This window comes from Patiria miniata, unplaced genomic scaffold (assembly GCF_015706575.1).
Source record: "Patiria miniata isolate m_02_andy unplaced genomic scaffold, ASM1570657v1 HiC_scaffold_11, whole genome shotgun sequence".
Classification (NCBI taxonomy): domain Eukaryota; kingdom Metazoa; phylum Echinodermata; class Asteroidea; order Valvatida; family Asterinidae; genus Patiria; species Patiria miniata.
Window position 1 is genome coordinate 1,406,840 of NW_024037049.1, and position 13,948 is coordinate 1,420,787.

The window sequence follows — 13,948 nt, forward strand, 5'->3', positions numbered from 1 at the left end:
ACAACATCTTCGTAATATGGTACAAGTTCACACAAGGTTTTGTGATCATACCGTGAACTGTTCAGAAGAAATGTTGCTTTGTTTTGAATTCAGGCTAACGTCTTCATTTTGAAATCACCTAACTTTGACCTTCCGGTAGACCCGGAATTAAAGGTCAAGTTAGTTTACGTACACAACAAAAAATGTTTAGTGATTAATGGTCTATCTGATTACAGAATACAAACATCATTGAATGTTTAGTTCAAGAGTTGTAAGTGAAAGTAATTGGTCACTTTTTCAGATAAAATCCCCCCCCCCCACAGAAGTGTGGTTGGGGTCTACGAACGAATACTTACCTGTAGAGCAATACTACTTATGCATATTCCCCCTACCGGCAGGTATTTTCCGCTAAGAGTTATATACAATAGCGCCCTCTGGCGCCCTACCCATAATACCCCGCGGCATGCGTGCCTCGTGAGCGTCCTCTTTTCTCGAGCGCTAAGTCGGAATACAACAAAGTACCCAAGGCATCGAGAAGAGTGGGGTAGGGGGGAGGGATGCTCTACAGGTAAGTATTCGTTCGTAGACCCCAACCACACTTCTGTGGGGGGGGGGGGGGGGGGGGAGTCTACTTCACTCTACTTACCTGTAGAGCAATACTACTTATGCATAGACTAGCACCGTCAAGGAGGTGGGTCATGCGAGATGCTATTGTGCTTTCACAGGGGCACGTAACAATACGCATAAACCCTGGATGGGCCCGTCGCTCCACATGTGGGTGGACAAGGCAGCCCAAAAAGGTCGGCATGATAAAGACATTAGTCATAATGGTAGCCTCAACATGCCAACAGAGATGTGATCCCCGTGGGAATCACACGTAATGAATTACAGCCCACCGATACCTACACATAAGAGTTCGGTGGGGCACACAAAATAAGAATTATCATGAAAGGCAAAACATCATGACATGGTACATATAGACACTATAATATGCACATGTACAGAGTTCAATAAAGAATCAGAGTTAGGAGACACCAATGCTGGGGAGGTCTCCGGTCTGAAAATGTCTTGAGTACATGGTGGGGCTCAGTCAGTCGCCCTCAACACTGTTCTCCCATGCTCTGCCTTTTATTTTGTGCATGCGGACCAATCACACGGATTCTGCCGTTGATATGTCCGTGGTTTCATGGATGACCATAGCCAACCTTCAGGCAATCTTGTCATGAAAGCCTGCAGGTATGGTGGGGTCACCATGATAAATACATGTCATGAAAGGCCTGCCTGTATGGCAGGGTCGTCATGACAAAAAACATGTCACGAGAAGCCTGCTTGTATGGCAGGGTTGTCATGACAAATACGTGTCGCGAGAAGCCTGTTGGTATGGCAGGGTTGTCGTGACAATTACATTTGTAACTGTAAGTGACCGATTCAAAGCGTCCCAGTGCAGCTAATGTACGACGTTTAAGTCATGATTGGCACCAAAAATTCTCCGTCTGGACAAGAATGATTTGATGCCCGGAACAAAGTTGCCAGAGGCCCAGAGGGCTCTGACAGTCCTTAGTATAAATCCCTCCTTAGGGAGCAGACATCAAGTCATGATCAGCATCAAAATTCGCTGTCTGAAACGGACAAGAATCATTTGATGCCCAGAACAAAGACATCCGGAGGCAAAGAGGACTCCGACCGTCTTAGCTCAAAAAACCTTCCTTAGGGATCAGACGCCAAAGTCATGAGCGGCACCAACATTTTCCATCTGGAATGGACAATGATTTGATGCCTAGAACAAAGATGTCCGGAGGTAAAGAGGACTCCGACATTCTTAGTTAAAAAACAAAAATCCTCCCGTAGGAATCGGATGGGCACACTCGGTTCCCATCAGATGTGGTCCGTCTCTATTATACAGAAAACAGTTCTTTACTACATGTATACCAAGAAGTAACAACTGCTTACAAAACAGAAAAGAAAAAAGGCAACCGTAGGAACCAATGAAACAGATGTGAAATTGTTCACTGGTTCACAGAACTCTAAAGATCTCTATAACACTTTTGGATAAGAAGGTGTTGAAGAGGTCCTGCAATTCAGGGGTGTTAAAACATCCCATTAAGTTAACTGACACGGATGTTCAACTGACTAACATTAAGTAATCTACTGTCATGTTAGAAGTCCCTCAAGTGCAGGCTGTAAAAGCCATAGCTTGTTTGAGAAAGGTCTGATGTGAACAGGAGAGCATTACAGCATCCAGTACATCAGGAGAAATTCCTGCGGAGCTGGGTGAAGGAAACCCAAGCTGTGCTGGAACAGAATATTGTTCTGCTCGGAAGAACATTTGTACCTCCAACTGGTGAACCAAGGGAATGGTTATAGCCCTGGAAAACCAATCAATGGGGTCAACATGGAGTTAAGAAGAGGACCTTGTCATCCTTCTGCTCCAGTTGATTAAGTACCCGATGGATAAGAGGAAGACGACAGGAAGGTGTATATAAGTAGCCTGTCCGTCTTCATCATTATCGTATTCGCGTGCCATGTACATGTATAGGGGTCAGGAACCCTCAGGCATTAGCCTGGAAATCTGTGACTAGTTCATGAAACAAGTCAGATTGACATGTGGTAGTTGTCCTTGCTTGGGAGGAGGACCGTCGAAAGCAAGAAGCTATGAGGAAAAAACCCCAATGGGGTATTTCTCAAGTGAGTGTACACAGGTGTGCAGGCTGCCTGCCCACCTGGTCGTTGATGTAAACTACAACTGTGTCAAAGTCACATCGAACCAGGATCATCCGGCACAACACCGAATATAGAAGTAACATCGCAGTTTCTCCGAGACTGCCAGCATCTCAAGTATGTTAATGGAACTTGAATGATGCTCACACAGGGCCTCACCAATCCGCCACTAGATGCGTGTGGTGGGCAGTTAACTGGCAGGGTAACATGTTCGCCATGACAGTTAATGAATTAGGCTGCAATCTGTGAGAGGCCCACCCTTGTGAGGTTGGCAACGCCGAACCACAGGAGGTACTGCACAAGTCAGGTCATGGCCTGCACTGAATGCAGTGAGGACTTGGCCGATACAAGCAAATAGGTGAATGCCACCAATCTTTGTTTCCACGGCGCAGTCATATCGCCTTTACTATCTGAGCAGAGGCCAGGAGTGAGGCGGAAAAATGGCTGGATGGAGCCACCATGAAGTTGCAGCGAGAATCTTGGTTTGAAAACCGTGAAATTCTCAGTGCTCTGGCCTGAAAATGAGTTGCAGTTGTGTACCCTTCAGGCCAGGGCTCATTCCCAATGCTGATGTGTTAGACAGTCGACTAAATCTCATCAACATCTTTCCAAGGGAAATACAAGACGGGCGCAACACTGTGCTGGCCCGATGTTATTGATGTCAGCCTCAAAGTCTCTCTGACGAGCTCCTACGAGACAGATGGGTGGAGGTCGCCATGAGTCAGGTAGGTCACTTATGGAAATCATCAAAACAACTGAAGCCGAATCGAAATCGTTGTTACATTATCCTATGTGGCATGGCGTACAGCAAATGTTGCTAGCACGGCCACACAAAATCATCTGGGCCAACTTCAAGAGGTATGCAGTTGAGAAAACAAACAACTGTTTGTTCATCACCTGCGCTGGCCCACATGTAGTCGACATCGACCAATATGGATGTAAACATCGATATCCACCGCAAAAGAAAAGATCTTTGTCCGTTAAAAATTTAAAAGGTTGGACTCAAATCTTTGGCGGGCGCCCTTTGACGGGAGAAACAGTTCATCAATCATGTTACTCCGGCGGGCCAAGATTGCTAGGGTCTGCACTCGTGTAAAATTATAGAGTACTGAGTGCAGACTGTGAAATTGATAAAGAAAATAGCGGTCAACACGTCCGCTAAGACTGTCGAGTCAAGATTAAAACATTAAACCTAATGTACTTCATGAGGGTAAAGAGGGAGGCTGAACGTGTATCGCCGAACCCACTTAATTATTCCACTGCAAAGTGTATTCAAGCTTCTGCGAGCATTATTTACGAAGAGCCGCTTGAATAATGGGGTCCCTCTACTGCTGGCAGCTTGTACTTAGCTGCATTGAAGAGGGAAGATGTGACAACAACAAAAAAAAATACCGAATTTCGCTAACGGAAAACGGTAATGATCACATTATTGCTTGAAGAGCAGCAGGCAGTTTGAACACAGGCACAATCTTTCGAATGTGGTCCACAACATGCCTGCAAGAGTCGAATAGACCCCGTAAACGAGAACCGTAAAACACATCTAAAGAGAGGAGTTGCACACGGCCATAGTCAGCTGTTGAACAACTCCCTCGGAGACAATGGACAGTGTACATACACAAGTAATGTGTACATGAAAAATGTAGCGATCTCAGTACAGCAAGAAACACCGCCGCACGGCTAAGCTTTTCACTGCGCGGCGTGTCCCATTGTCCTTGAGTCACCCAACCGTGATTAATGTAGAGGGCTACAGAGTTCATGGCTCGCAACTGAACGAAGACGGACGTTTCTTTAACGTGCCCGCCTGGCAATACATGTACGTGTATAAAACGTATACATGTACATGTATGACCGATAATAAAGCCGAGAACAATTGCAAGGCTTGTAATGAGTGGGCTGAAAAACCGAGTCCTCATCCCGGTAGCGTATGCCGCGGTGGGATCGGTGCAATAAACTCAGCCAGATTAGAAAAATAATAAAGCCGTTCCCGCCTGAGAAATGGACACCACTTTGTCCGTTGTCGATGTGTTTCACATTTGATCCAACGGAGGTATGGGGAACACCTTGTCATTGTTAGATTTGGAGCCCGTCCTGCGCTCGATTTGAAAATTTTTGTGATCGGGCGGAGGGGGCTCATCGGCGGAGGGTAATTTAAGTACCCGTGTAATGTCCTTCTGCAGCAAACGGAATTTCGTTTCCGCGATGGACAGCCATTGTAACCGGTCTGATTCTCCGTCATTATCGGATGAATCAGCCGAATGCGAAGGCCAAAATGACCCCGATGACTGAAAGCCGTCTGGAGGGGCTAGTTGTACAGAACTACGCGGTGGTGGCTGGGCAACACCCTCGGAGATAATATACATAATATTATGCAGATGGTGAAGACTAAACACAAGCGGGAATCCTGGCGCACGGCTAACTGTGTGCAGTAGGTCCCGTTGTCTCTAGACCACGCGACCGTGGTCCACGGCCGGCGAATGTGAAGTCCCGTTCGCCGTAGGCCGGGCTTCCGGTATAGCGCGCAACCATGTGTGGTATACATGTACGAACATGTGTTTTTTTTTCATTTTTGTACATGTACCTCGTTGTGCTTGGGCCACGCAATCGTGACCAATGAATGACGACTATGAAGCATTCACTGCAGATAAAGACTCCAGGAGCACGGCTAACTGTGCAGTAAGTCCCTTTGTTCACGGGTCACCCAAGCGTGACCGGGTCACCCAAGCGTGACCGGTGACTGAAGACTGCGATGCGGGCCCAACGACCGATGGTTGTGGGCCGTAGTCCACCGCTGCAGGGGGCCCCCCAATAGGGCCCGCCCGGCGGCCTGCCGACATAGCCGATAGCGTATCGGAAATCGACTGAAAAGCCTGCAGGAAATCTGCTCTAGAAACCGCGTCCTCCCCCCGGGAGCGTTTGCCCCGGCGGAACCGGTCAGAGGAGTTGTCAGAACCCGAAGAAGAACGGCGCGATCGACGTGCAGCCTTCTTCTTCTTATTCTTGTTCTTAGAAGAACGGCCCCGAGGTGTGTCCGAGGAAAAATCGGAAGACACCTGGGACACCGGGACCCCCGAACAACGGAAAAAATCCGATGATGAGAGTAGTCCCTCTGAGCGAGCTAGCACGGGGGCCGTCGGCCCGGGATCCCCCCGGGCGACCGGCTCCGTATCGCTCATAATGCACCCGGCCGACAGCGCCTCAGGCCCCGTGGGCTGAGCGAGTGCTGAACGGACCGGTAGCCCGTGCAATAGCCCATCCCGACAACCAGTGGTGTTCGGCACTGTGTCGGGAGGGCACGGGTGACTAGAGCCCACCAAAGTGTGACGGCTAGTCCCCTCGGGCTGCCCCGTGATCGGGGGAGGGCTAGGTGCCACAGCGGCGCTCGTTGCCGAGCCACGCTTGCCCTGAAGGCCCTTCTTAGGCTTTGCTCCGGCACAGGAGATATGTTTTAGGGGAACCTTGCCGGAGTGTGCCTTTAGTTTGGGTGTTCCGCCCGAGTTGACCGGAGAAGGTGACCGAGGTCCCCTTAACTGATCGGCGGAACTGCCAACTCCCCCAGCCGACTGTGGCTGGGGGTGCCGGACGAGAGACTGCTGCCGCGGTAACGTCGGAGCGTTAACGGCAGAGTCCCCCGAGAACTCGGTCCGTCCCGTGGGAGAACTATTCCCTCCTGTTAGTGACAGATCGGCCCTCCCCAAACGCTTCATATTTATGAAATAAATAAAACCAAGAAGATGATGAAACTCTACAAACTAATGATTACTAACTCTTTTATTAAATACTTCTCTTAAACGCAAAAAAGGGTAGTAAATGACGAGGCAAACAGCGAGCTATTTCACGCACGTCCTACCCGACCTGCTGCTAAGAGAAAAGAGGACGCTCACGAGGCACGCATGCCGCGGGGTATTATGGGTAGGGCGCCAGAGGGCGCTATTGTATATAACTCTTAGCGGAAAATACCTGCCGGTAGGGGGAATATGCATAAGTAGTATTGCTCTACAGGTAAGTAGAGTGAAGTAGACTCACTTGTAATTTGACATCTGATGACGTAATCATGACGTCAGATTAATATGCACTACTTCAGATGAGGGTTGATATATATTGAAAGTTACAAGTTCATACCATAAACCGTTTAGGAGAAAACCCGCGGAAACGTATTGTCCGGAAAAAAAAGAAAGCAAGAAAGAAAGAAAGAAGATTAATCGTAACAGATCCAAAGAGTGGTCGGGTTGTTCCCGACCACTCAACTAGACGGACGTTGTGTTTGTAGGTAAACAAACACCGAGCTGTTTCGGTGTTTTTTCTGTCTTTGAATGAAAAAGATCGACGTGGCCATCGGCGGCTATCGAACCCAGAACCTTTACATTTATGTAACTATTCATTGAATTCAAGTTTGACCTCATTGTAATGTAAAACAGGGAGTTATTATGCCTACATGTACATTGCACCTCCACAGCTAAAACATAAGTTTTAGCCATCTCATTCTCATTTAATCTCGCAGTCCTCTGATTTTCTCCCTCCCTTTTTGTATGTAATGTGCAAGTGTTTGGCCATCACATTTTTCCTGAAATTTTTCGGTTTTATAATTCAGTCCAGTTTCAATTCAAGCACAGGGCCTTAACGCATTGGCGTAGCAGTAGTTCAGATTTATTTAATATGTGTAAATAAAACATCAGCAGATCAGCGGTAAGAAAAATTGTAGAGCAATCATCGTACACGTGTGTGTACAGCACAGACAGAAAAAAGTCATGGGCTAGGCCTAGGCTTTGTGCAAGCTAGGCAGACTAAATTAAGGTCACTTGTATACAGTGAGTCTGTAAACAAAGTGGCGATTACGGTACATGTACATTCAAAATCACATGTGTGCATGGTGCTGATCAAACAACAAGACAGCGGCCTCATGTGGTCGCTGCAAAAAAAGGCATTTTAGCACTGAGAGGACGAAGTATAGCTTTTTTGGCTGGGAAAAAGGTAGGGAGTGGGGGACTTGCCTAGAATTTTTTTACACCAATCCATTCTAAAGACATTTAAAGAAGACTTGCAGTAATAAAACAAATGACCACAATACTAACTAGAGTTTCGCGTTTGTTGAGTTACAAATGCAGAGTGGTTGGGCGGACAGCCTTTTCATTTATACACTGCCCAGTTAAGTTAGGAATATATGTTTATGTAGAAAAAAAGGATCACGAAATTAAATCCCTTCAAGTACAATCAATGTTTGAAAAAGGTATCTTTAACGGTGTGAAAAAATTTCAGTAAACATTCTCTGTGTACAAAAAGTTATTTCTGGTTTGATGACGTCATCAGTCGAAAACGGTTAGTGAATACTGATAAAGTTCGGAGAGGATAATTTTTCATTGTAAAATTAAAATAACGTATGAAAATATGGGAAATATAATTGTTTGTATTAATAACCCCTAACTTCCGGTTTGATGATGTCACAGCATTAGAGATCCAAAGGTGAACATTGTAATGGATATCATTATTTGGACTTCGAAGATATGAGGGATCAAATGATAGAATTAAATTAAAACCATGATCTTTTTCAAATTCTCCTTAAAGTAACTTTCGGTCTGATGACGTCATGAATTTGAAACCTTGCCAAGTTATCTGTGGTTAATCAGAGAATGTCAAGGGGCCATTTGGTAAAAATTGGATGGATAGTTTTACAATTAAAGAAGGGAAACTCTATTTTATGTGCCGATAGGGGGCGCCCTTTCGGATGGTGACGTCATCACACTGTTTTTTTGTGTCTTGCATTTCTCACTAAACACTTTCATAATATATATGTCTGTAGTAAAATGCTTCCGCTTTGAGTTATATTCAGTTTTATTGCACTTCCGGTAACACCAGAAGTAAAGGTCCAGCGGTTTTGCGTCCGGGAACACGAAATGTTTCTCACGGCATAGTCTACAACCTCACGAAAAAACGAACACGATACTCTATTTAGTTCAAAAGATATAACGCAAACTATTTTGTCAAAATTTGCCCTTAAATCGCTTGTAATTTGATACCTGATGACGTCATGATGACGTAACACAATTTATAAGATCTTCGTAACATGGTACAAGTTCACACAAGGTTTTGTGATCATACCGTGAACCGTTCAAAAGAAATGCTGCTTTGTTTTGATGTCAGGCTAACGTCTTCATTTTGAATTCACCTAACTTTGACCTTCCGGTAGACCCAGAAGTAAAGGTCAAGCGTGTTCACGTACACGACAAAAACTGTTCAGCGATTAATGGTCTATCTGATTACAGAATAAAAACATCATTGAATGTTTTGTTCAAGAGTTATAGGTGAAAGTAATTGGTCACTTTTTCAGATGAAATCACTTGTAATTTGACACCTGATGACGTAATCATGACGTCAGAGTAATATGCACCACTTTGGATGAGGGTCGATATATATTGAAAGTTACAAGTTCATACCATATACCGTTTAAGAGAAAACCTGTGGAGAAGTATTGTCCGGACAAAAAAGAAGAAAGGAAGGAAGGAAGGAAGGAAGGAAGGAAGGAAGGAAGGAAGGAAGGAAGGAAGGAAGGAAGGAAGGAAGGAAGGAAGGAAGGAAGGAAGGAAGGAAGGAAGGAAGGAAGCTGATTAATAACTGTACCTTGAAATGGGCATGTTATCAGAAAGAGTGGGAAATTCTTACTTAAACCTGCAGTGCTCTTCAAGACTGACTTCAGTGGCTGGTGGCATATACAGAGTATCCTAAATAAAATAAAAAAGAACAATTAAGGTAAAGATTAACAACTTGTTTTCAACCTATATTATAATTACTGTTACTTAGTTAACAAGCACTGGCATGGTGTGTTCAAGGTTGCAGAATCAACTCCATTTTTTAGTCAAATTTGTTTTGCCCATGCTCGTAATAAAAATAGATCAGTCCTAAATGTAACCTGTCATCAGTTTCTACTTTCAAACAAGTTCATCATTACAGTCAGTAGCCGTGTCACGCACACAGCCCTGTTTGACCTCAGTTTCTCGTCCCAAGCACGCATGGCCCAAAAGCGTACACGAGATTTTACGAGATTTATTTGAGACTACAGAAAAATACAAAAAGTGCTAATGACGTTGAAAAAAAGTCATGGTTGACTGAGCAGTGACCAATTTTATGAAAGGGTCTATTTAGTGACTTGCCCCACTTTTCAATTGTGTTTTTTTGTGGTGTCATTTGTCACAGAGTGAAAGGCTATGGTTCCCAAGCAAGGTACATGTAGGTGGGGAAAAAGTGATTTCCCCATAAAAAGTGGCACAAGTCTCTAAATCCACCCTTTCATAAAATTGGTCACTGCTCAGTCAACCGTGAATGTAATGTGTCATTACATCAGGGTGACATTTTAAAGAAAAGATTCAACCCTAACAGAGGTTACCCCCCTTTGATTCACATGTGCCCTACTTCTGTTCCAATTAGCAATAATATCTCGTGTTTTTTTATCCACCCTGTTTAACTGAGAGCTGGATAGTGTTTAATCAAAATTTTGGGAACAAATCCCCTGATTGTCTTAAAGCATAGTATCATCGACCCTGATCACAGAATGGCCAGTCTTAAGTTTCGCTAGATCAGACATACATTGTAGGCCCATTGGCGCCATACCAAATGTGGCCAATTTTGCATTTAATCAAAATTTTTAGAACAAGAACAAAACCAGTATCATTTGATAGCTTGGACCTTGTAGATTATGGAAATATAACTTAAGAGCGATTGTAGATCAGACTAATTAACTTAAGAGCGGCCTGAAAAGAGCGGCCTGAAAAGCGCGGAGGGTGGGCGTGGCCGTCAACCCCTCTTTTTCCTTTTCACTGATACCGTTGCGTTGCAACGGTGCAGAAGAAAATGAAAGCAGTTTGTTTTGATGCCTTGGCACTTGTGGAACATATAAAATATTTTACTTAAGAGGGCTTTTAGATCAGACTAATGACCTTAAGACCGGCAGGAAAAGCCAGAAAGGGGCGGGGCCTCACCCCCTCCGTGTACATTTTGGCTCCTATCGTCGCAAAGCATTTCTTAAATCCTGCCAAGTTTCTTTGACAGTTGTTCAGATGCCTTGCGGTAATTTGACACCAGGTTTATGAAAATGTGGCATACCTTCATCACAAAATGTCCAAATGTTAACTTTTCCCATTGAAAAGTACATGCAAATGAAAGCATGCATCAGAGTGCCGACTAACAGATCGTATAGAAGCTGTGCAAATGTACTTCAGATTAAAAATGAGAAAATGACACAATTTTTATTGATGCCTTGGCACATGTGGAACATGAAAATATAATTTAAGAGTGATTTTTGGTCAGAATAGTTAACTTAAGTGCGGTGCGAAGAGCGTGGAGGGGGCGGGGCTGCAACCCCCCTCCATGTACATTTTAGCTCATATCGTTGCAATGCACTAATTCAATTCTGCCAAGTTTCTCTGACAGTTGTTCCATGTCTTGCTGTTATTTTGACACTAAGGTTATGAAAATAGAGCATACCTTCGTCACAAAATGTCCAAATATCAAAACAGGTATGGGCTTAAATGCTAACTTTCCATTACATGTTCATGGAGCATGTAAGCCTATAACGTACATCGGAAGGCGCACAAGAGTGCCGACTTTAAATAATCACAACAACAAACTATTTTAACAGGTTGAATTGAAACTTTACAGATGCACGACAGATATTGGGGAGTCCTGTCATTACAGATATCAACGTTTGCTTAAAATAATGGGTATTATGCGAAAGCACAGGTAGCAGTAGCTGGCGAATTAAAACAAATTATAATGTACATACACTGTACATGTATCAGTTTTAAGATTTGAAGCTAGATATTGAATTGAATCTTAAGGGGCAGTGGGTGGGCTGACAGGGCTGTTAAGGTCAAATATCGTAACCAGTTGTGCACTTTGAGCCTATAAAAGCATACAACTTTGCACGTTGGTTCTTCATACAATGAATATAATGATCGGATATGAGAAAATTTCACATTTGCCCTGTGGTGACTTCGAAAGGTCTATTAACGGTGTATACCCTATTTATTGCTATTTTAAAGAACCAAACCTACTTTTCCACGACCCATATCTAAACTCTCAATGTGAATTCTTGCCATTACATGAAGTTTCAAATGTAGGGAAAGTTCATATCTGACCCATGGTGACGTTTTAAGGTCAGCGAGCTTTATGTACTCATTTGCCACTATTACTTTAAAATGTCAACTGTTCATGTCCCAAGACTAGATAATGAATAGAAGTTAATTTTTACTCTGTTGTTCTTTACATGATGTCACGAATTCAGATGCAGAGGTGATTTCTTTTCTTAAGAGCATCTGATGCCCATGTCCTCTGTTTTCATGCCAATGCAGGTGCAACCGAATAGAATTTTAAGAGGCAAGCTAGACAAACATGACAACAGTGCACCAGCGACTTTGGTAAAAGGGTTACAAAATGTTGCTGGTTATCGCGAACGAGAAATAATGTTTCGGAGCCCTGTGGTCCAATGGTTACGGTGTTCGGCTCACTTGCCGCGGTACGTGGGTTCGAACCCGAACAGGGGACATGGTGCTTGTGTTCTTGGGCAAGACACTTTACTACAATTGCCTCTGTCCATCCCAAGAGTATAAATGGGTACCTGTGAAGGTAGAGACCAGATTGCACTGATCTTGAAATGCTGCAGAAACTGGTCTCATGGCCTGATGAACAGGGATAATAATTGTGAAGTGCTTTGAGACCTTTGGTATAAAAGGCTATATAAGCAGTATATTATATTATTATGGTTGGGTAAAGCGCTTTGGCTACTTTCATTCCGTACAAAGATCATAAATCAGTCACAATCTGTTGCTTTGAATTTTAACACTGCGCCCCATACACTGCAATAACTAGAAATTCGTCTGATTAATTTTGCCAACAATTTTCTGGGTGGCATGCCCCCCCCCCCCCCCCATCAAGCAAAAACCATATGTTTATGCCTTTGCTACTATTGCGCGATATCTCACACCAAGCTTTGAATTTGGCATCTTGGTTCACAGCCTTCCATCCAGTCGTATCATTGTCGCGGCTGCCACTAGAAAAAGAGAAATAGAGGTCAGAGGTCACCCCATTGTCTTTTGGGTCTGAATTTATAACATGAGTGTAGAGTAATAGTTGCAATGCCGTTCTTTTTTACTTGATAGTTGTGGCTTGGTTCATGAAAAATGTCGGTTTTGATGAATAAAATTATATTAGTGAGAAGTTACCTAAGGTATACAAAGTAATTTGACCCAGCTGAGGGCAACGGAGGTCTAAAATGCTCTTTCCACATATGTCACTATTTTAATGGACACCAGAATAAGTGTAGTACAAATCTGTGAAGTTTCAATTCAACCTGTTAAAATGTTTTGTTATAGTGGTCAGTTAAAGTCGGCACTCTCATATGCATGCACCATCTGATGTACGTTATTCATGCTCTATGTGATGGAAAAGTTAGTATTTAAGCCTATACCTGTTTTGGTATTTGGACATTTGGTGACGAAGGTATGCCCTATTGCCATAAACATGGTGTCAAAATAACTTCAAGACATCGGAACAACAGTCAGAGAAACGTTCCCCCAACAGAAGTGTGGTGGAAGTCTACGAGCAATACTTACCTGTAGAGCCACTTCATTTGCATATTCCCCTTACCGGCAGGTTCCATTTGCTAAGAGTTTATACAACAGCACCCTCTATAATGCTACCCACACTGCCCTGTGCCACGAGCGCCATGTTGGCTTCCTCTTTTCTCGTGCTCTACAGGATTAAGCTCTTGTTATCGAACTAGTGGGGAGGAGGGAGGGATGCTCTACAGGTAAGTATCGCTCGTAGACTCCCACCACACTTCTGTGGGGGGAAAGTCTACTTCACTCACTTACCTATAGAGCCACTACATTTGCATTGAGTAGCACCGCCTTAAGGTGGTGGGCAGTGAGATATATGTATTGTAAGTTCTAGTTCAATTAGTATGGAAGTATATATATAGACAATATAAACTCCCTGTAAGCTCTATGTGTATATACATGTAATAGTCAACCCTTAAACATTAATTAGGGAACTACATGTACTATGAAAACCAGTAAAGAATTAAGCATTGAATGGGACTCAACAAGTCAAATCCAATGTTAATGTCTTTCTTCTGTAGTTTTGACAGCAGATTTTCTGGCTGCCGTCAGGACTGTGCGTCCAGGTCTTCCCTCAGACTGCAATACATCTTTCAGGTAGCAGGCCGAGAATGTGTTGGGAGATTTCCAGCAAGCAGCTTTGACGA

General features: G+C 43.9%; 1 protein-coding gene across 1 annotated transcript in view; it reads right to left on the minus strand.

Annotated features, from left to right (window-relative positions):
* Nucleotides 1-9,322: 9,322 nt before the first annotated feature.
* Nucleotides 9,323-13,948, minus strand: part of LOC119741526 (protein O-glucosyltransferase 1-like) — an 85,614-nt gene continuing 80,988 nt past the window's right edge. The window contains exon 8 of the mRNA XM_038217321.1: nt 9,323-9,410. Coding sequence (XP_038073249.1) covers nt 9,348-9,410 — 63 coding nt within the window. The 3' untranslated portion in view covers nt 9,323-9,347. The remainder of the gene's footprint in view (nt 9,411-13,948) is intronic.